Raw genomic sequence first — 22,840 nt, 5'->3', positions numbered from 1 at the left:
GCTGATGCTGTGGCAGAGGCCAGCCAACCCTCACCCACTCTGATTTATGCTTGCCCCAATAGGAACAGTCACCCGAGCCTGGCTTTTCCCTGATCTAGCTCACACGAGGCCCACAGATGTAGCCCAACCTGGTCTCGTCTACTGCATTCCAACTCGCGCTCTCCAGTGGGAGTGACTGTCCTGGAGTAGAGCCCTCCACATTGCCCCTCCTGGCTTTGCCTTCTCCCCACTTGGTTCTCATGTGTGCTGGATGGGTGCTGCAGTCCAGTCTGTCTAGCGCCTCCTAACCTCGGCATTTGCCAGTGGTGCTGTAGCCTGGCCCACCCCCAGTTCCAGCTGATGCTGGTGAGGGTTACAGCCTAGCCCAGCCCAGCATGCACCCAATCCCAGCTGTAATATGTACTGGTATGTGTTATGACTGAACCTGGCTCTACCCACACTCTGTTCTGGTGCCGAGATTTGCCAGCAGGTTATGTGAACTGGTTCAGCCTGGTCTGCCCCCAACCTACGCCAAATGTATGTCGGTGGGTACTATTACCTGTCCTGGTCTGAGCTGCCCCTGTTGTGGTTGTTGCGCTCACCTGCAGGGACTGTGTCCTGACAGAGGAGTTTCCCAAGCTTTTCCATCAGCACTTCCCCCAATGCCAGATCTTGCGCATAGTGGTGAGTCCATGGGCCAGCCCTACTTAGTCCACCTCCTGTCCTGGCAGGAACAGTGGCCTTTCCTGACTGGCCTTCAACCAATTCTGATTCTTAGGTTGTATGTTTCAGCCCAGTCAAAGCTCATCCATGACCAGACACAGCTCATGAATGGCTCAGTAGAGTCAGAGGCCTAGCCTAGTCCTTGCTACCCCTACCCTGGTTCTCATGAGCACCAGATGGTGCTGGAGTCTAGCCTGGCTCAATGCACCCCAGACTCAGTCCACACTTGTTCTATTGGACACTGCAGCCATATCCAGATCAGAATGCAGCCCCCACTTGGGTCCCCACACTCACCAGTGGGAGCCACAACCCAGCCAGTGTGTCGGCTTAGTTCCCCAACCAGGCTTGTTCCCAGCCATAGATCATGTGCGTGCCAGTGGTTTCTCAGACACAGCTTGGCGTAGCCCCTCACCTGTCTTGTCCTTTTCCTTAGATGCTGTGGCCTAGCGTTCCTGATTCATGCAGACCAGTAGGTGTAAGAGCCTAGCTCGGCATGACCTGTGCTCCATCCTGATTTCTGTTCTTGCTTGTGAGCTAAGGTTTGCTTGGCCCTGCCTAGTCTGCCCCCTTCTATAACCAACCCACACATTAGCCATCTGTTGGAGTTACTTTTACCTATCTTTCTTGACCCCCAGGCCTGGGCCTGTGATCATCAGTGAGAGTTGTGACCCACTAGGTGAGTTTCCCATGTTCCCTCACTTGACTCACTCCCACCAGATCTCATACATGGCAGTGGGTGTTAGGCCAGTGCCCAGCATAATCTGCTGTTCCATCTTGATCTTGCACGAGCTGGTTAACATTGCAGCCCGACCCACTCCACATCCTATTTTAGGATGCACATTTGGGTGCTGCTGCATTGGCCTGCTCAGACTGTTGTCGGATCCTTTACCTGTGAGTGATTGCAAGTTCCATGGTCACACCTAGCTCAGTCCATCACCACCCCGACTCTTGAGCTAACCAATGGGACTAGTATTTCCACAGGGTTTGGTTCACACAGTCCCCACAGAATCTACCCTTGGACCTGGTTCTCTCATGTGCTGGTTAGTGTCGTGGCCCTGCCAAATGTGACCTGTCCCCTGATCCAACATTCTGTCAGGAACTAGGATCTAACCCTGCTAGACAGGCCCCCAGCCTTAGCTTTCGCATGGATTGGTGTGTGTTGGTCAGCATTGTTTGGTGATAGCAAGTCCTACACAGGACTCACAAGTAGGCTGGTGCATCAGTCTGACCCTCTGAACCACCAGGTCTCAGTACCCTTGCTGACCTTCAAGGAAAAGTTACTCTGTTGCTGGGAGTCCAGTGGGAGTGATTCCTCACCCAGATGCACAGTGGCCTTATTCATGGATGTAACTGGGCAGCATTTCCACACCCCCAAGGCCCCAGAGCTTGCTACTGGGCAGCTAGCAGGTGGGGCCTGGCGCAAAATGGCACACTGGCTGTCCAGGCCCAGCTCACCACATGGTCAAGGTGACTGGAGCTAGGGTCCCAAGCATGGAGTCCAACCCGGCCTGGGTGCTCCCAGCAGCCGAAGTTCTCTCTACCCAGATCCCAAGGTCATACTCCTCAACATTTATTTTTTTCTTGGAAAGCCTGACATACAGAGAGGAGGAGAGACAGAAAGGAAGATTTGTCCGATAATTTAATCCCCAAGTAGCCGCAATGGCCAGAACTGAGTTTATCCAAAACCAGGAGCCTGGAGCCTCCTTTGGGTCTCCCACTCAGATGCAGGTCCCAAAGGCTTTGGGCCATCCTCGACTGCTTTCCCAGGCCACAAGCAGGGAGCTGGATGGGAAGTGGGCCATAGGGATTAGAACCAGTGCCCATATGGGATCCTGGCACGTACAAGGCAAGGACTTTAGCCATAGTCTACTGTACCCGGCCCAGTACTATAGATATCTTAATGATCTTGATGTTGCAGATCAAGGAAAAGATAAATTTCTCCATCTTGTAATTGTCTTCTTCTATTTCTTCTTTACATGTTTTGTAATTTTCATTGTAGAACTCTTCCACATCTTTAGTTAGGTTAATGAATTCCAAGGTATTTAAGGTTCCTCTCTACTATTTTAAAGGGGACTGTACTTGCAAGTTCACTCTCAGCCATGGGTTTTGTAAATACTAGGGTAATTCATTTATGTTCATTAATATTGTATCCTGTTACCATGCCAAACTCTCTCATGAGGTTCAATACTCTTTATTGTCTTATATTTCTGCTTGTATAGACTGCTATCATTGTATACACTGATAATTTGACTTTTTCGTTTCCTGTTTGAATTCCTTTGTTTTTCTTGCCTAATAGCTCTGGCCAGGATTTCTAATGCTATATGGAATAGAAGTAATGAAAATGGCCATCCTGGTCTAGATCCATATCTTAGCAGAAAAGCTTTCAGCCTTTCTCCGTGTAGTGTGATGCTGACATTGGGCTTCCATTTATTGTTTTGATTGTGTCATAGAATGTTCTTTCCAGGCAATTTCTTGCTTAAGGTTTTAGGATGAAGTTATGTTGGATTTTATCAGATGCCTTCTCTGCATTGATTGAGATGGCAATATGGTCTTCACTTTTCAATTTCTTGATGTGGTGAGTTGTTGTAAATCAGAACACAGAGTTTTCAACCTTTCCAGGAAAAAAGAAAAAGAGTTTTGTTATGGAGCAAGGTGGCAACTATCTTACAGGATAGTGCACCAAGGGGAAGGCAAAACAGTTTTCCTAGTCAGAAGTGAATATACAGTCATGTTACGTGAACAATGCCAGAGTGGTCACTGGTAGCTATCTGTTCTATTGCAACAATATCTCAAGCAAAGTGAAATCTTCTGAAGTTGACCCCATGTCAGCAGTTTGGCAGTTGTCACTGTGATAAATGGCACCTTGGCTGTCAGCTACATCCTTTGAAACTCCTGTTTCTTAAGGGAAGATCCGTTTTCTTCAGGGACAGGGATGTTTCCATGGGAACTGCTGCACTTCTCAAGCCAGATGAGCAACAGAGAAACCTGCAGTTTTTGAGAGGCTCAATCAGGAAATCCTGTGGCGATAAGAGCATAACCTCTGCCCAGAGACAGTAGTGTTCCAGTCAGTTAGTTGTCTTACCAAGGCGGTGATTTATAAGGCCATATTAGAGAATATTTGTTAACAGGAGTATTAAAGTCTTCTTGAGTGAAATTATAAAAATTAAGTGTTAAAAATGCTAGGCATAGGGTGTCTCTGGGGGGTATCACCCCTTTTATTATTTTTAAGTTATTTTTTTACCAGCTGACTTTTATTAGTATGTGATGTGATGTGTACATTCAATAATAGTTTGTTCTTGAAGCTTATAAAGAATTCTTGTAATGCATAGTATGGATTACTCTAAGACGGTTTGAGATTTTTGCTTAGTATATGTAGGTTTATTGTTTGTATTAATAGTTGAGGGAATTTTTACCATAGGAAAATTGCTGAAAAGGAAAGATTTAATAGTTAAAGTGTATTTCTAACTCATCGGTTGTGTCTAGAGGAATTTACAGATGCTGTGAGGTAATGTCCATGAGGAGATAATTGATACCTATTCTTTAATACGTGTTCAGGCATTACTACAGAAAGCATTATTCATTGTTTCTACAGGGTAGGGAGATCCTGAGAGGCTTTTGTTTAGAGTTTTAAGAGAGCATAGAGGAAAAATGAAGAAAAAGTCGGAGTCACAAGGTTGTTTATTCTAAGGAACAATATTAAGTGAAAACTGTTAAACAACAGTTTTAGAAAACATTTAGCCAAAGATTTGATGTTTGCTATAAATTTAGGAGTATAAGTTAATGATTAAACTGAATTGTACATTATGGACGCTAGTCAGAAAATAACATGAGTAACTTGTTAGATTGGCGAACTTGGGGGTGCGGGCCTTGGGTTTGGGGGCAAGTGCCGCTCCCTCCAGTGTGGCGACTGTTGAGAGTTGCCTCTACCGGGTCGGACCCAATGCTGGGGACTCATGCCAGTGACGCTGCTGGAAGGCAGTGAATCAGTCCTCGGCCTCCCCCAGGACCCAAGAGAGCTCTTCCCTCAGGGTAAGTCCGCCATGAGGGAACTTGGGAACTGGTTTGAGATTCCTAGCTCTGCCCTGCCGCTAAGATTTTGTGGCTGGGTGAGTTTGGGAGGGGTGCGGGCCTTGTGTTTGGGGGCAAGTGCTGCTCCCTGCAGTGTGGTAACTGTGGGGGGGGTGCCCCTGCCAGGTAGGACCCAATGCTGGGGACTCATGCCAAAGACGCTGCCGCAAGGCAGTGAACAGGTCCTTGGCCTCCCCCAGGGCGGCCAGTGCACCAAGAAGTGCCAGGGTTTGCCTGCTGGCCGCCCAGTGGCAAACTCTGGGTTTTTTTTTTTTTTTTTAAAGATTTATTTATTTTATTACAAAGCCAGATATACAGAGAGCAGGAGAGACAGAGAGGAAGATCTTCCGTCCGATGATTCACTCCCCAAGGGAGCTACAATGGGTCGATGCGTGCCAATCCAAAGCCGGGAACCAGGAACCTCTTCCGGGTCTCCCACACGGGTGCAGGGTCCCAATGCATTGGGCCGTCTTCTACTGCTTTCCCAGGCCACAAGCAGGGAGCTGGATGGGAAGTGGAGCTGCTGGGATTAGAACCGGCGCCCATATGGGATCCCGGGGCATTCAAGGCGAGGACTCTAGCTGCTAGGCCATGCTGCCGGGCCCAACTCTGGGGTTTTTTAAGAAACGTTTGCTGCCTGGGGACACCCATGACTAAGGCCAGTTTAATTTCTCGCCTACACTAGTAGGTGAGAAATGAATTTTGGGTGATTCCCAGTGACAGGCTCATGGAAGTTTTAGGCATGCATGTGGACTGAGACCTGGTGGTTTAGAGGGAAGTATCCAGAAGACAATTTGGGTTAGACAGATTCACCAGCCCAATTAGGAATACAGAAGTGGGATGTTAGCATAGAACATCACTGAATGCCACACACCAGCCCACACCAACACTATTGATGGGGGTCTCTTTGGCAGTGATGGGTACCATTATCCAACTGTGTGGTGGAGTGGTCATATTTGGCAGGGTCAAGACCCTCTCCAACACACAAAAGAACTTGGTCTGGGGGTAGGCTCTATGGGGTTGTGTGGGCCCAACCCTGTGGAAATAAAAGCCCCCCTGGTTAGCTCGCAAGCTGGGGTTGGGATGGACTAAGCTAGGTGTGACCATGCCACCTGCCATCACTCACGGGTGTAGGAACCCACAACAGTCAGGGCAGGTCAAGGCGGCAGCACCTGAATGTGCATCCTGTAACAGGATGTGGGGTTGGCCGGGCTGCCACTGGAATGGAGCACAATGGGCAGGGCTGAGCAAACCTTAACTCACAAGGAACAACAAAAATCAGGTTGGAGCACAGGTCATGCCGAGTAGGCCCTTGCACCTACTGATCTTTGTGAAACAGGGACGCTAAGCCACAGCATCTAAGGGGTCATGACAAGTGAGGGGCTCTGCCAAGTTGAATTAGAGCAGCCGCTGGCCTTCACGAGATCTAAGGCTGGGACTAGGCCCAATTGGGCAGCTAAGGGGATACTCTAGCTGGGTTGAGTTTCCCACCAATGAGCACATGGGCTGGAACTGGGGCTGCCTTATGATCAGGATACGATTGTAATCCCACTTGGCACAAGTGTGGACTGGGAATGGAAGCACCAAGCCGGGCCAGACTCCAACACCATCTGGTGCTCTGCAGGACCAGGGGAAATGTGTGACAGACTAGGCTAGGTCTCAGCCCTTACTGAACCATGTGTGAGCTGTATGGGGGTATGGAAGAGCCATGACTGGGTTGAAACATCCAACAATAAGAACCAGAATGGGCTGAAGAACAGTCAGGAAACACCACTGTTCGTGCTAGGACAGGAGGTGACCTGAGCAGGGCTGGCTCATGGACCCACTGGTATGCGCGAAATCTGGCACTGGGAGAGTTTCTGATGGAGGAGCCTGGGCAGCTTCTCTGGCAGGACACTGTCCCTGCAGGTAAGCGCAAGAAGCACAACAGGAAACAGCTCAGAACAGGCTACGGAAATTATCCCACTGGTATACACATGGAATGGATTGGGGGCAGACCAGGCTGAACCTGTTCACATCAACCCCTGGTGAGTCTGAGCGCCAGAACAGAGTATGGGTCAAGCCAGGTTCAGTTGCGACATATACTAGTACACATTAAGGAATGCCAAGGTGAGATGAGCAATACCAGATGTGCTTGCAGCGCATAAACAGCACGTGTGATAATCAGGAGGAGGAGGCAAAGCTGACAGAGGAATGTTGGCTCCTCTGCTGGACAACTACTTCCATTGGAAAGCATGAGTCAGAATGGGGGCAGATCAGACTAGGCAGGGCTATAACACCTGTGGGCCTCATGAGTGCTAGACAAGGGAATTTCCATGGTGGGCTGACTGTTCTGACTGGTGCAAGCAAAAATTAGAGTGGGTGAGGGTTGGTTGGGCTAGCCTCAGCACTAGCTGGCAGAGAGTGGCACTTGGAGCTAATTCTGTCAAATCAAATGCCAGAACTACCTGGAGAGTGCACAATCTGGGAGAGGGTGTGGCCTAGAAGGGATATAGTGGGCACCTCCGTTGGGGCTACCACTCTCACTGGACAGCACAAACACCAGGACAGGGGCAGGGGTGACTGGACAAAAGGGCACCTGCCAGTAGGTGTGTGGGCTGGATAGTAGGATGGTTGGGTTGAACTAGGCTTCAGTGCCCATTGACATATGCAAGAACTAAATGGGATGTGGGACAGACTGAACAAGCCTGCGGTACATACTGGCAAGCATGGGAACCAGGGTAGGGGGCAGAACTGGTGGGGGTTATGGGGAGTTGCCCCAACTAGGCTGCAGCTGCAACCGATTTGCATGAGGACCGAGTATGAAGTGGGCAGGATCGTGCTGGACTATAACACCTGTTGGTTCACAAGGAAGACAGGGCTGGAAACAGAACGAATCCAGCAATCACAATGACCAGCATGTGCGTAAGCTGATTGGTGTGATGGACGGTGTTGGAGTCTGTACTAGCAAACTCACGCAAGAATCAGGCCTGGGATCATCTCAGATGAAGTTTCTTTGGAGATCCCTCCAACCGAACTGCTGATCTTAGAACCCCAACCATGAAGAGACTGACAGCTAGTGGACTCTGAATAGGTTTCATTGCGATTGCAACTGAGAGATTGGCAGCAATTCAGAACTGATGAACTATCAAAACTGTGTGAGCAGGACCCTCAGAGCACGCCTCCCGTTGGGGATCTGGGATGGGTGGGAGGTTGGGTGGGGCTTTTCCCTTTGTTTCTCCCCTGACCCCGATACAGGGAAAAACGATAATATTAGTGTGGAAACAATGATATTACCCACTTTCACCCTGTAGCCCTTGACCCTTTGTACCTAATCAACTAAGTAAGATAATTAAAAATTAATTAAGAAAAAAACAAAAATAAAATAAAATCTTAAAAAAAAGATTGGCGAACTTGAGCATAAATGTATTAATGACTTAAAATATTTTAAAAACAGTTTTTATTAAACATTTAAATTATATGAACCAGAGATAATTTGTGTTGACTTTGTGATTTTTATTTAGGGCAGGACAATAAATTTTAGCATCAGTTTAGGATTTTTAGATTTATGGTGGTTTTTAGCAACATGAGTTTATTAATTTTTTCAAGATGGCGTACAAATATAAAATATAGCTAGAGTCAGATTTTAAACAGTTGTGGCTGGAACCATAAAACCCATTAATGAATGAGACAGCTGTTAGTTCTCTTAGCTTTGTCCAATTTATACTTAATTATCAGAATGACTTAGGAAACATATATAACATCTGTTCTTCAAAAAAAATTTTTTTTGTTATAGAAAACTCTAAAAATTGGTTCACAATAGGTGAAAGGTATAATTTTTTTGAAAGGTATAATATTTTTTGACCAGCAAGCACAGACCGTAATGTGTGTTAACAATTTAAAATATTTCTAAAAATAACTCTGACTGGAAAAGAGTGGCATAAAACTAAAATTTATTATATGAAGCCATTTTTAATTGAATCTCAAGGGGTATAGTGGCCAAGTAGTGTTACTGTAAAGCAACACCCTTTTTTGCAAAATACACAGTAGAGGACTGTAAGATCAGCAGTTGCTCTCTCCACCACTCCTGTAGAATTCAACAGTAAAGAAACATAGACATCAAGGTACACAAGTGACCATCTCACTCAGACAGAAACCTGATGGGCCATAACAGCATCTCCTATGGAGCCTGACCTATAAAGCTGCGTGGGATGCAGCCTTCCTGAGTGCAAGATGAGTACTCAGAACAGAAACAGATCAGGTGGTGAGATACATGTTTATGGTTAACGGTCAGTGCGAATCCTGTGAGCCTGGAAGCTGGAATCGACTGCCAGGGCTGTGTTAATCATCTCGGTGCCCCGCTCCCCCGACTACTAAGCCTGTTTTGGAGCTCAGGATGACCGCTACCCTCTGACTAGGGTCTCCAAAATGCAAGGCGTGTAAGAGAGATCGTGTCAGATGAGTATAGGATGCACTAAGAAGTCTTCATTAGCCAAGCTTAGCAATGGCAGTAACCACTAGAAATTAGTAAGTGAAAAGACGCCATGATAATTCGGTTTGAATTGACCCTGAGATGAAAAAATGGTTATTACTGTGAAATATATCCATTCAACGTTAAGACCTATAGTTTGTTTCTCAGTAATGTAAATTATCCTAAGAGATATGCATTGAGCAACCTAGATACATTGACGAAACTGTAGACATTCATCTTTTTCTGACTTTGTGGTCTACATTTTACTAATAGGCTTCATCAGTTCTGAAACTCTTGAAAATACGCCGAATTGAATTAGGCTTTTATAAGTTTTCAGACAAAGGGAATGTTTAAACTAGATGAGAGAGAAACTATGCAGTATGGGTTTGACTCAAGCTCAGCCACTGAAGGGTGCTGTTGCTCACCTATAAGGCCTTGGTTTATCCCTTTGGTTTCAAAATGTTGGTAAAATACATCTCCAGATTTCCAGCAAGATCCCTGGATCTTTTGTTTTTCCACTGTGGGACAGGTGAATTTATGGGGTGCTCAGAAAATGAAGTGTTTTTTACATTGCTGTGTGATGTACCTTCTCAGTTTCTTTCTTTGAGTTTGCAGAGCTTTATATAAAACTTAGTTTACAAGGGCTGAGGGGTTTATGATGGCTGTTAGAGTATGGATTAAGATCTTCCTTCCTTCCTTTGTAAACATATCTCTATGTCTGAAAGTCAGAGTTAGAGAGAGAGTGATCAATCTTCTGTGCACTAGCATAGTTCCCAAATGGCTATAGTGTTCAGAGCCGGGTCAGGCCATGGCCAAGTACTAGGAATTTCTTCTGCTTCTCGCTCTCCCACTCAGGTGCAGGCTCCAAGTACTGGGCTACTTTCCCACAAGCACTAAGAGGGAGCTGGATTAGAACTGGAGAAGCTAAGGACTTCAGCTGGCACCAATGTTGAATCCTGGCATTACAGGCAGAGCTTTTTTCTGCTTATCCACAGCAATAGCACAAATCCTGTTTCCTTCCTAACACAGTTATTCGTGCCAAAGGAAGCAATAAGCTTTATGAACTGGAATTCACTTTGAATAGTGCTTCGCTGCCCAAACTCTCTAGTGCTTCACAGGAGAGGCAAGGGAAGGCAGAAGAGGTGAGGACCCTTCCTTACATTGCCCGAACAACCTTTTTTTCTGGTAGAGATTTATTGTTTTATTTTAACAAAGTATAATTTTTTTTAAAGATTTATATTCTTTTCATGACAAAATCAGATAAACAGAGTGGAGGAGAGACAGAGACGAAGATCTTCCGTCAGATGATTCACTCCCCAAGTGAGCCGCAATGGCCGGCGCTGTGCTGATCTGAAGCCAGGAACCAGGAACTTCCTCGCTGGTGCAGGGTCCCAAAGCCTTGGGCCGTCCTTGGCTGCCTTCCAGGCCACAAGCAGGGAGCCGGATGGGAAGTAGGAAACTTTTTACTGTATCTTGACATTAGGATTCTGGACTCTCTGCCATTGTCCATGCCGAGTCGGACATATGACTGTATGAAGAACTATATGTTAGTAATGATATAGAGGAACCAGGTGGGGGGGGGAATTGGGGAGGATAAGGGAATATGGAACTGTATCATAAAATGATACAATAATAAACTGTAAAAAAAAACCTAATGAAAGGCACAAAACACAAAGATTACTTTTATATAATAAGCACTTGGATATAAAGGGTAGTACATTCACATGTCTCATATTTTGAGAAAAATCAACAGAGCTAGAGTTTACTGGAGCTAGGTAGAACATTTTACTATTAATTAGGTAAAAGCCCTTTAGCCATTTAAAAGATGTTACAATAACATGTATTTTGGGCCCAGTACGGAAGCCTAGCGGCTAAAGTCCTCGCCTTGAACACGCCAGGATCCCATATGGGCACCGGTTCTAATCCCGGCAGCTCCACTTCCCTCTTCCCACTCGCCCTAAATTTTTCTTTCACAGTCTTCCTCATCAAGAACACATTTCCATGTTTGTAACCATTTTGCATGTTAATATTAACTAAGAGATAGAGAACATGTGTTCATCTCATACATTGAAGCAGTGTAAGAGATGATTAGATTCTAATTCTATACCAGTTTATCCTTGATGTAAACATTTCATTTTTTTAGAGAATGCTTTCAGTGTTATATTTAATTATGCACATTGTTCATACGGTACAAGAGGCTAGATATTAAGTTTATATTCAGAAAATATTTATCTCTGAGTCTGGCTTAGTGATGGCTTAGTGGCTAAAATTCTCACCTTAAATGCACCAGGATCCCATACAGTTGCAGGTTCTAATCCCGACAGCCCTGCTTCCCATCCAGCTCCCTGCTTGTGGCATGGGAAAGCAGTTGAGGACAGCCCAAAGCCTTGGGTCCCTGCACCTGCATGGGATACCCAGAAGGAGGTTCCTGGCTCCTGGCTTCAGATTGGCTCAGCTCCGGCCATTGCGCTCACTTGGGGAGTGAATCATCAGACAGAAGGTCTTCCTCTCTGTTTCTCCTCCTCTCTGTATATCTGACGTTCCAATAAAAATGAATAAATCTATTCTTTAAAAAAGAAAATCTCTTGCTTAAAATTTAAACTCTGTACAAATCTTTAGTTGAATATTCATTGTTTTGGGGGGTCTCTGTTACAGCAAGTTACTGAATAAATTTGTAAATAAATAAATTTTTTTTCTTAATTGTTTTTAACTTATCTCCTACCCCAGTGAGTGCATGATGGGTGGGGAAGAGACAAAGATAAGAAATGGGGAAGGAGAGTGCAGTGAGGTACAGATGAAGAAAGCAGTGAGAGCTGAGGAATGGGAAGGTATAGAAGTGGGTATTGGGAGTGCAGGGCCTCAGGCTTGGCAGGTGCAGATGTAAGTGGACAATGGGGATAAGTACCACAGGGCATTGGTGAATAGAGCTGTCAGATACCGTGTCATAAAGTACAGAGGATTGGCAGAGAATACAACTTAAACCTAAAGGCCATGAAGCTTATAGTTGTGAGGCACTAAGGTGTTCAAGACCTAGGAGCGGCAGGTATTTAAGATGGCACATCTGTCTTAGTGGCCACTGTTCCAGTCAGTCCTTACAATAAAGTAATGAATAGATAGAAATGTTTTCAAAGATATAGAGTATCTAAAAATATTGCATATTGAACAGAGTGAATAATGATTCTTTACAAGCAGCTGGTTTATGCTGTAGGCACAAGGACAATTGACTTTAATGATCTGGTTTAAATGAGATGTTTATAATGGGTAAATGCAAGGATGAACATCGGTCCCAGTCATGTGAGGTGTTCAAACTGTAGATAACTTACGGTGGCATAAGCAAGACCTGAGGATACATAAAAGCAGGCATAGCCAGAGGCACATAGGGCTGGATACAGGAGGAGACAGACAAGTCTTGTTAGTATAGTTTTCTGAAACACAAGAAAGAATACAGAGCATGCTAGATAAACTGGCAGAGTAGATGGGGCCTTGTGTTCATTTATTGTGAGTTCATTTATAGCTTCAAGTGTTTGAGTATACTGAAAATCAGCTATTGTGGCAATCCATTAATAGCTACCCAGGAATGGGGCAAAGCCACCCAGTGTCATCCAAAGATCCATCTCATCTATTTTCTTCCATTCCTCAACCTCCCCACTCTAATTGGTAGTCCTCATGGGCATGCATCCCTCTCGTATGTAAATGTATCAAAAATAGGATTTACTTATTTTTTTAAATTTATTTTTATTGGAAATTCAGATATAGATAGAGGAGGAAAGACAGAGAGGAAGACCTACCATCCACTGATTCACTCTCCAACTGGCTGCAACAGCAGAATTGAACCGATCTGAAGTCAGGATCCAGGAACTTCTTCCGGGTCTCCCACACAGGTGTAGGGTCCCAAGGTCCTGGGCCATCCTCTACTGCTTTTCTCAGGCCACAGACAGGGAGCTGGATGGGAACCAGGGCTGCCAGGACACGGACTAGCACCCATATCGGATCCCGGCATGTGCAAGATGAGGACTTTGGCCACTAGGCTACTGAAACAGGCCGATTAAATTACTTATTTCTAAAAAAGAATATATGAGTCGGGTTCAAGGATCCAGGCCAGGAGACTTGGCATGCACTGGACCCCATTTCCCAAGGGGCTCACTTGAGCAGCATCCACCATGCACGCGGGCCTCAAAAGCTGAGCCATGTAATCTGAGCCTCACTGGACCCCTGCCCCCAAGGCCCAAGACCCGGTGCCCATTGTACAGGCAGATTCAAGGACCTAGAACACATGACCTAACCTCTGCCTGAACCTGCACACATTTTGCAGGAAGGCCCAAGGGCCTGGGCTATGCAACCCTGACACCACCGGACCTCTACCCCTGAAGCTCACAGACCTGGCACTCACCATGCAAGTGGGTCCAAGGTGATCCAGATCTCACCGAACCTCCCCTCCCCAGGACTCATGAACACAACATCCACCTGCATATGGGCTCAAGGAAGGACTGGGCTAGACTACCTGGACCTTACTAATCTCCTGTCCCCGAGGCTCAAGGACCCAGCACCCACTGTGCATGCAGGCTCAAGGACCTCTACCAGGTTACTTGAATACCCCTGGACCAGGTACCCTCCACACAGGTGAGCCCAAGGACCCCAAGCATGTGATGCTGGCCCTGCCAAAACCCCCATTTCCTAGGGCCTCACAGACCCAGTATCCAACACACAGGTGAGCCCAAGGACCCAGGCCAGTTGTCCCCAGTCCTCTCAGACCAACGTTCCCACGCCTCACAGTCACTGCCTTTCCACCGCAGACTGGAATGGCTAGCCTTGCTTCGGCATCAACCAATGGGTGCTTCAGCCTGGGTCAGTCCAGCCTGCCCACAGTTCCAGCTCCTGTTGTTTGATGCTGCAGCCTAGTTGGTTGTGGACAGCCCTGGCTCCTCCTGCAAGCTGGTTCTTAGATCTGCCAGTGGAGTTCCAGTGGGCCTGGTGCTGCATCCTAGTGGTCAAACCCTTGGATACACCTGAATCACATATGGGTACCAATTAATGTCTCAGACGCTCCACTTAACCATCCAGCTCCCTGCTCGTGGGCTGGGAAAGGAGTAGAGAATGGCACAAATCCTTGGGATCGTGCACCTGCGTGAGAGACCAGAAAGAAGCTCCTGGCTCCTGGCTTCAGATCAGCTCAGCTCCAGCCATTGCAGCCGCAGCCACTTGGAGAGTGAATGAGCAGGGATCGAGACCTTTCTCTTTGTCTCTTCTCTGCACATCCTTTTTCAATGCTTTGGATTGTGTGAATACAATAGACTTATAATGCAGTTTTTCTTACTTAGTATGTTATCCATTACTGACAGGCAAAAGTGCTCCAGATTTTAGCATGAATCAGCTTTCAAGTATTTAAAAATTTAATTTTATTGGAAAATTGGACATAAACAGAAGAGGAGAGACACAGGAGGAGATCTTCCATCCATTAGTTCACTCCCCAAGTGGCCTCAATGGTAGGAGCTGAACCCATTCTAAGGCAGGATACAGGAGTTTCTTCTGATTCTCCCGTGCAGGTACAGGGTCCTGAGGCTTTAGGCCATCCTCGAGTACTTTCTAAGGCCACAAGCAGGAAACTGGATGGGACAGGAACTGGCTGGACAGTAGACAAACCAGCTGTGGTATGGGATCCCAGCACATGTAAGGCGAGGACTTTAGCCACTAGACTATCATACCAGTCCCATTTTCTTTTTTTAATTTTACTTTTTTAAATTCATTAATTACATTTATTATGTGACACAGTTTCATAGGTACTTGGGTTCTCCCCACCCCTCCCAAGCCCTCCCACCATGGTGGATTCCTCCACCTTGTTGCATAACCACAGCTCAAGTTCAGTTGAGATTCCCCCATTTCAAGCATATACCAAACATAGAGTTCAGCATCTTATTGTCTAGTCAAGTTCAACGGCTTCTTAGGTATACCCTCTCTGGTCTGAAGACAGAGCCAGCAGAGTATCATCCCGATCAATTAAAAGCTCCAACATACCATCAGCAAAAATTTACATCATTATGGAATTAATTGACATAGTATTGAGTAACCAATATGTTAAAAGTAAATGCTAGTTCTTAACCACCTTCTGTGACCACCTCATTGACATTTCAATTTTAGTTTATACACAACATATAACATACATAACATAACATGTTATACATAACATCATATCATCTTAAATTAAGGCAAACATGTGATATCTAACCTTTTGGGATTGGCTCATTTCCCTTAGCATTATGGTTTCCAGTTTGGCCCATTTGGCCACAAAAAACTGCATTTTGTTTTTTTTAATAGCTGAGTAGTATTCCATGGAGTAGATGAACCATAGCTTTCTTATCCAATCCTCTGTTGATGGGCATTTTGGCTGCTTCCATGTTTTTGCAATTACTGATTGTGCTGCTATGAACATAGGAGTGCATGTTGGTTTCTCATAAAACAGGTGTTTTGGATATATTCCTAGGAGTGCTATTGGTGGATCATATGGTATGTTGATTTTGAGTTGTTTGAATGTTCTCCATACTGATTTCCATAGAGGCTGTACCAGCCTGCAGCCCCACCAGCAGTGGAGTAGGGTTCCTTTTTCCCTGCAACCTCGCCAGCAAGTGTTGTTGGTGCTTTTATTCATGTGGACCATCTTACTGGCTTTAGGTGGTATCTCATTGATGTTTTAATTTGGATTGCCCTTATTGCCAGGGAACTTGAGCATTTTTTCATATGTTTATTTGCCATTTGGGATTGTTCCTTTGTGAAGTGTTTGCCCATTTCCTGTGCCCATTTCTTGAGTGGCTTTGATTTGACATTTTGGTTGTTTTGTAGCTCTTTGTATATACTAGAGATTAGCCCTCTATCACCTACGTAGTGCGCAAAGATCTTCTCCCATTCTGTGGATTGCTTTTTTACTTTGTTGATTACGTCCCTTGCTGTACAGAAGCTTCTTAGTTTGATGAAGTCCCATTTGTTTATTCTGGTCTTGATTTCTATTGCTTTTGGTGTCCTTAGGAAGTAGGGACCTACCCCAAATCTTGCAGAGTATTTCCAGCATTTTCTTCCAAAAGTTTGAAGGTTTCTGGATGTAGGTTTGGATCTGTTATCCATTTAGATTTGATCTTAGTATATGGTGAGAGGTGTGGGACCAGTCCCATTTTCAAGTGTTTAAAAATCTATAAACCATTTTACTACTACTAATAAAATTCTTATTATCCATAAATTACACTAGAGTACCCAAATACCTGAAAAAACAAGTTACAGAAATGTCTTTGTGGATTTCTGTTTAATTGAACTTGAAATTTAATTCCTTATTCCTCACAAGATATATCCACAAATCAACCTAAACTATGTAGTTTTAGATACAGTATATTTCTTTCTAATCACTTTTATTAATACAGTATTTATTTGAAAGGTAGATTGCAGGTAGGAGAGAGATATTCCATTAGATGGTTGAGGGCTATGCAATGCTTAGTTCAGCAACAGGAATCCATTTAGGCATGCCAATAATCCATTTAGTATCCCACCCACGTGTTGCAGGCACAATAGCAGGATCCTGCGTTGGAAGTGTTGGATAGCAAGGCAATTGTGTATCAGATGTGATCTATCCCAAGCGGCAGCCCAACCTCCTGTATCATGAGATTCAATCCTCTAAGTCTGATGGTTTTCTCTGACTGTTGCTATTATATAACTATTTAATGAGGTAAAATAAAAATACATTTGAAACTATGTTTCTGTCATATTTATGGATGTCCTGTGGGCTAAGGCAAATAACATGGCAAAGCCAAGTGTCATTGAAGGTTTAAGAACTGGGAAATGTCATTGAAGTCTTAGGAAGTTTCAGTTGGAGCAGTTACTAGAAAGCTGTATAGAATAAATATGTATTATATCAGTTTTTCCCGTATAAGTGCAGATAAAATTACTCTAATTGAAAAATGTCTGCCTTCAACAGAGAAATTTTAGTATTAACAGCAATAAATGTTCTAATGGAAGTCCTTACATGGAGTCCTGTGCAGCTCATCTGTAGAAATAGACAAATGCTTAATACCCCCAATTATTTTTGAGTAGCATGAATTTTAGTGACAATGTATTTTTTTATGGTATGTTGTAATTTTTTTTTTATTTTTTTTTTATAATCCATTTTATTGTATTGTTGTTGACAATCTTTACATAGTTAACTATAGTTGAAGGAAAATCAAGAAAGAGAAGAAAAAAAGAAAAAAGAAAAAAAAAAAGGTTCAGGGGGATAGGGAGGTGGGCAATGCTATTATGTCCATATTGTTTCCATCATGTATCTGAGGTAAAAGGGGATAATGAGGGAGAAGTCCCACCCGGTTTCCCGCCCACCCCAAGTCCCGAATGTGGGGCATGCTCTGAGATATGTGCTCAAGTGGAGTTAATAGTTCTCCAGTTATGAGTCACTGCCAGTTTCGCTCGATGAGGTGGTCCACTGATTGATATGGTCCATCATGAAGTCTCCATTTGTCCCATATTTCGCTGCCAACATGTAGCTGAGATGAATGATTGTCCTATTCTGTCTTCTGTCTTTTCTTGGTTAGAATTCTGAGTCCAGCAGTTCAAGTGGGGAGATCTCCAAAGATACTTTGAGGTATTCCCAGACCAGATTCTTGTATGTTCTAGCAAGCACAGGGCCCGGCACAGTCCATCACCCTGATCAGCTGGTGGTTGCAATTGCTGTGTTGGTTCTGTTTTCAGTCCCGAGTTGCACTGGAACCAATGGGTGTTGCAGTCCAGTCTGGTTCGGTCCTTACATCAACCAGTGGGAGCTGCAGCCTAGTCGGGGCGACCCACAATAACCCCCACCAAGCCTGCCCCCTACCCTGGTTTGCCAATTTGTGTAGCAGAAGACCAGTCTGTCCCCCATCCCATTTGGCTCTGGTACTTGTCAATGGGTATTAAAGCTTAGTTCTATCTAATCGACTCAACCATCCAGCCCTCACAGATGTTGTTGAGTGCCTCTGTCTAGCCATCCCAGCCCCCGTCCTAGTTTTCATGCCCTTCCACGGGAATAGTGACCCAAGAAGGGGGAACCCACTTTTTCCCTCCCAGGTCTCTCTGTCCCGGTTTATGCACTCTTTAGGTGGTCCTGTGATTTGACTCGACAGAATTAGTCCCCAGTGCCAGCTTCTGCCAGCTGATGCTGTGGCCCTGATCTTGTCCACATGCAGCTCACAGGTGTTGTAGCCTTGCTTAGTTGTGTCTGTCTCTATCTCAGCCAACACTCTCCAGTGGGAGTGGTTGTCCAGCAAGGGGACCAGCCCCTTAACCCCCCCACCAGCTCTGCCCCTCCCTTCCTGGATCTCACGTGTGCTGGATGGGTGCTGCATTCATATCCAGTACAGGCAACCACGCCCCGGCGTTCCAGAATGTGTACTGGTTTTGTCGCAACCAAACCCAGCCCATTCCACACTCTGTTCTGGTGATCGGATTTGCCAGAGGATGACATGAACTGATTCAGCCTGGCCTGCTCCTGACCCATGCCGATTGCATGCCAGTGGGAAACTTTCCATGGCCTATTCTGGGCTGTTTCCAATCATGCTTCTCGCGCTTACCTGCAGGGACTGTGTCCTGCCAGAGGAGTTGCCCAGGCTCCTCCATCAGAACCCCTCCCAATGCCAGATTTTGCGCTTGCCAGGGGGTTCTTGAGCCAACCCTACTCAGTTCACCTCCTGTCCTAGCAGGAACAGTGGCTTTTCCTGGCTGGCTTTCACCCCATTCTGGCTCTTGTTGTTGGATGTTTCAGCCCAGCCATGGCTCGTCCATACCCACATACAGCTCACACATGGCTCAGAAGGGGATTGAGACCCAGCCTAGTCAGTCCCACATCTACCCTGTTTCTCCATAACACCAGATGGTGCTGGGATCTGAACCGGCCTGGTGCATCCAACCCCAGCCCACACTAGTGCCTCGGGTGACTGCAACTGTTTCCTAGATAGAACGCAGCCCCCATTCCAGCACATACACCCCTTGGTGGGAACCTCATCCCAGCTGTGGCTTCCCAGATTGGGACCGTTCCTAGCTGTAAATCACGCACCTGCACGTGGTTGCTCCGAGGACCATTAGGTGCCAGCCTGCTACACAAGCCGGAGCTTATCTTTTACTTGATAGGTGTTCAAAGCTCAGCATTATTAAGGGATTGGAAGTTCTTCAAAGGAAGAGTTACTGGCATTGGGAATCTTTAGGATTGACTCAGATCCCAGAAACAGTGGGGTCACTCTAGAGCTATCTCAGCAGCGATTCAGATGTCCAATACCCCAGAGCTCCCCGGCCGGGCGGCCAGCAGCCAAAGCCTGGCGCCAAATGGCACACTGGCCGCCCTGGCCCAGCCCGCCATGAGCCATGGGCACATGGCGGACTGGGTTCGGGATCCGAGCTAGACGTCCTCTCCCGCAGCCCTCGGCTCGCCTCTGGCAGCCGGAGGTTAAATCCTGCAGGCCCGAGGTTGCGCCCCTCCCCAATTCCGTTCACCCACCACCCAATGAGGGTGTTGGGTGGGTCCCGGACATGCCCAGTCACGGAGGCCTCCCCCCTCGGCGTACTCACCCCAGAAGGAAGCAGGCCGCACCCAGGCATGTCCGGGCCCAGCCCGCCATGAGCCATGGGCACATGGCGGACTGGGTTCGGGATCCGAGCTAGACGTCCTCTCCCGCAGCCCTCGGCTCGCCTCTGGCAGCCGGAGGTTAAATCCTGCAGGCCCGAGGTTGCGCCCCTCCCCAATTCCGTTCACCCACCACCCAATGAGGGTGTTGGGTGGGTCCCGGACATGCCCAGTCACGGAGGCCTCCCCCCTCGGCGTACTCACCCCAGAAGGAAGCAGGCCGCACCCAGGCATGTCCGGGCCCAGCCCGCCATGAGCCATGGGCACATGGCGGACTGGGTTCGGGATCCGAGCTAGACGTCCTCTCCCGCAGCCCTCGGCTCGCCTCTGGCAGCCGGAGGTTAAATCCTGCAGGCCCGAGGTTGCGCCCCTCCCCAATCCCGTTCACCCACCACCCAATGAGGGTGTTGGGTGGGTCCCGGACATGCCCAGTCACGGAGGCCTCCCCCCTCGGCGTACTCACCCCAGAAGGAAGCAGGCCGCACCCAGGCATGTCCGGGCCCAGCTCGCCATGAGCCATGGGCACATGGCGGACTGGGTTCGGGATCCGAGCTAGACGTCCTCTCCCGCAGCCCTCGGTATGTTGTAATTTGAACAATAGTTGTTGAAAAAAATAAGTTAGTTCAATCACTGCCAATTATTGAACTTGTTTATGCTATTTCTAGGAAGCCTTCGTGGCACTTGTGATCTGTAATGCACTATGCTTGCCCAGGAAAGTTGATTGTCTTTGTTTCTCTAACCGTTGTGTCTGATTCCTGTCTTGACATTACTTACACAATAGGAAATAATAAGGAAACTTGGAAAAGCAAAACCAATTCGTAACTCCTTCTGTCCACCTTTTCTTCCAGGTGTATCCCTGAAACCCACTACATGCTTCCAAGTCTAGAGAATTCAAACACAGTTTCAGTAAGTTATATGTTTATGTCTCAGCTTGTTTTACATTGTGTTGTAGGAGCTTTATGATGCTTTTCTTAAACTGAAACAAAGAAGTAAATATGAGAGTAAGAAGGTAAGATTGTCAGAACTAGACATTGGAGCAGTTAAATCTGATTCAAACTTTCCAAGTTTTCTGATTATATAACTAAGACATATTTATTATGTGATTCAAACTGAAACTAAGAATGTGTTAATTATAATGGAATATCAACTTTGAAATGGTGAGTATGAGTTTCCAAATATAAAAATAGTTATCAAGTTTTCAGTTTTGCTTTTTTGGAATTGCTGAAATGGTGCCTAGTAGCATTTGGAGGTTTTTATTTATTTTAAAAACCGATTTAAGACGTGTCTGCTATCTGCTGATTGATTTTCTAAATGGTCACAATGGTCAGGGCTGGCCTGTGTCAAAGAGAATAACCAGGAGGTCCAATTGTGTCTCCTAGATGAATCTCTCACCCCAGTGCTTGAGCCATCTTTGCTGTTTCCACTGCACATTAGCTTAAAGCTTGATTGGAAATGGGGAAGGTGTTAGTTTAACTTGATACGCCACAATGCCATTTCCTTTTGCAGGGTGTTCTTTCTTCTTTCCTTCCTTTCTTTTTCTTTCTTTCTTCCTTTCTTTCTTTTTCTTTCTTTCTTTCTTTCTTTCTTTCTTTCTTTCTTTCTTTCTTTCTTTCTTTCTTTCTTTCTTTCTTTCTTTCTTCCTTCCTTCCTTCCTTCCTTCCTTCCTTCCTTCCTTCCTTCCTTCCTTCCTTCCTTTCTTCCTTCCTTCCTTCCTTCCTACTTTCCTTCCTTCCTTCCTTCCTTCCTTCCTTTTTTTCTGATTTATTACTTTGAAAAGTAGAGCTACTAAGAAAGACAGACAGGTGGACAGAGATCTCTTGTCTGCTGGTTCACTCCTCAAATAACCAGAATGTCCAGAGATGAGCAAGTCTTAAATCATGGGCCAGGAGTTTCGTCCAGGTCTCCAACTTGGTTACAGGAACCCTAGTGTTTGATCCATCCTCCACTTCCTTTCTCAGCCTGTTATCAGGGAGTTGGGCCAGGATATAAATCAATGCCCATGTGGTATTTCAGTTTCTTTATCTGCTAGAGCAAAGGACTGGCTCCTGCTGCATATGCTTTGGTTTTTATTTAAAATGCAGAGTTGCAGAGAAAAGATGAAAGAGAGTGAGTGAGCTAGTGATCTCATAGGTAGTTCTTAAAAAGTTGCCATTAGGGAAATGTAAATCGAAATCACAATGAAATATCACCCCAACCCTGCCCAAATGATTATTGTTAACTTGGAAGAAAGGGTAACAAATGCTGGTGAATATGTGGAGAATGAGAACTTTTATACATGTTGATGGGGTTATAAATTAATTCAGTCACTGTATAAAATTTCTGAAATGGTTATGCTGTATGATTGAGCCATCTGCTAGTTGTATGCCCTGAAAGTATGAACACATTGTATGAAAGAGATATCTGTAGCCATCTTGTTTACTGTAGCAGTGTTCATAATACAGAATATATGGAATGATATGAGGTGTCCATCATTAGATGAAGGAATAAAGAAAATGTGCATATCTACAATAGACTTAATATTCAGCTATAAAAACAAAATTCTGTGGATTACATGAAAATCAGTGTAACTAGAGGGTGAGGGGTTAAGTAAAATATACTAGTAACAGATATGTAAATATCACTTATTCTATTACATAGAGTAAGTAGCTTGAAGAATCAAATGCAACAAAAACAAGGAAGAAATACCTGTGTTTATCAATATTGGTGCAAATGCAATCTTCTCAAACAAATGGTGAAGCATGATATTAAAATAAATAAGTAGCTAGAAAACAAAAGAGATAACTGGTTAATTTTAAGGGGCTTCCAAAGCACAGAAACAAGTTGTTTTATAGCAGCATGGCATTTGCCTTGTATGTATATTTTCTGTACAATTTGGAGCCTGTGACTGGCTGAGACTTAGCTACTTGTTACAAGAAGGTAGATCTGAATGAGTTGTAATTTGTTTCCCTACTATATTTGAAGTTCACTGTAATTAAAATTTTAGCTTAATTTAAATGTTT

At 45.4% G+C, this 22,840-nt stretch overlaps 1 protein-coding gene and 1 pseudogene across 1 annotated transcript in view; one reads left to right on the top strand and one right to left on the bottom strand.

Moving 5' to 3' along the window:
• LOC131483040 (zinc finger protein 850-like) overlaps nt 1-22,840 on the bottom strand; it is a 235,426-nt pseudogene that overhangs the window by 114,792 nt on the left and 97,794 nt on the right.
• Nucleotides 1-22,840, top strand: part of LOC131483016 (zinc finger protein 345-like) — a 36,543-nt gene that overhangs the window by 6,412 nt on the left and 7,291 nt on the right. Inside the window, 1 exon segment of the mRNA XM_058679857.1 lies at nt 20,690-20,747. Coding sequence (XP_058535840.1) covers nt 20,712-20,747 — 36 coding nt within the window. The 5' untranslated portion in view covers nt 20,690-20,711.

Source organism: Ochotona princeps, chromosome 22 (genome assembly GCF_030435755.1).
Source record: "Ochotona princeps isolate mOchPri1 chromosome 22, mOchPri1.hap1, whole genome shotgun sequence".
In the NCBI taxonomy this organism is placed as follows: domain Eukaryota; kingdom Metazoa; phylum Chordata; class Mammalia; order Lagomorpha; family Ochotonidae; genus Ochotona; species Ochotona princeps.
Note: the sequence above shows the minus strand (reverse complement) of the source record. Positions and strands in the feature narration are given on the sequence as shown.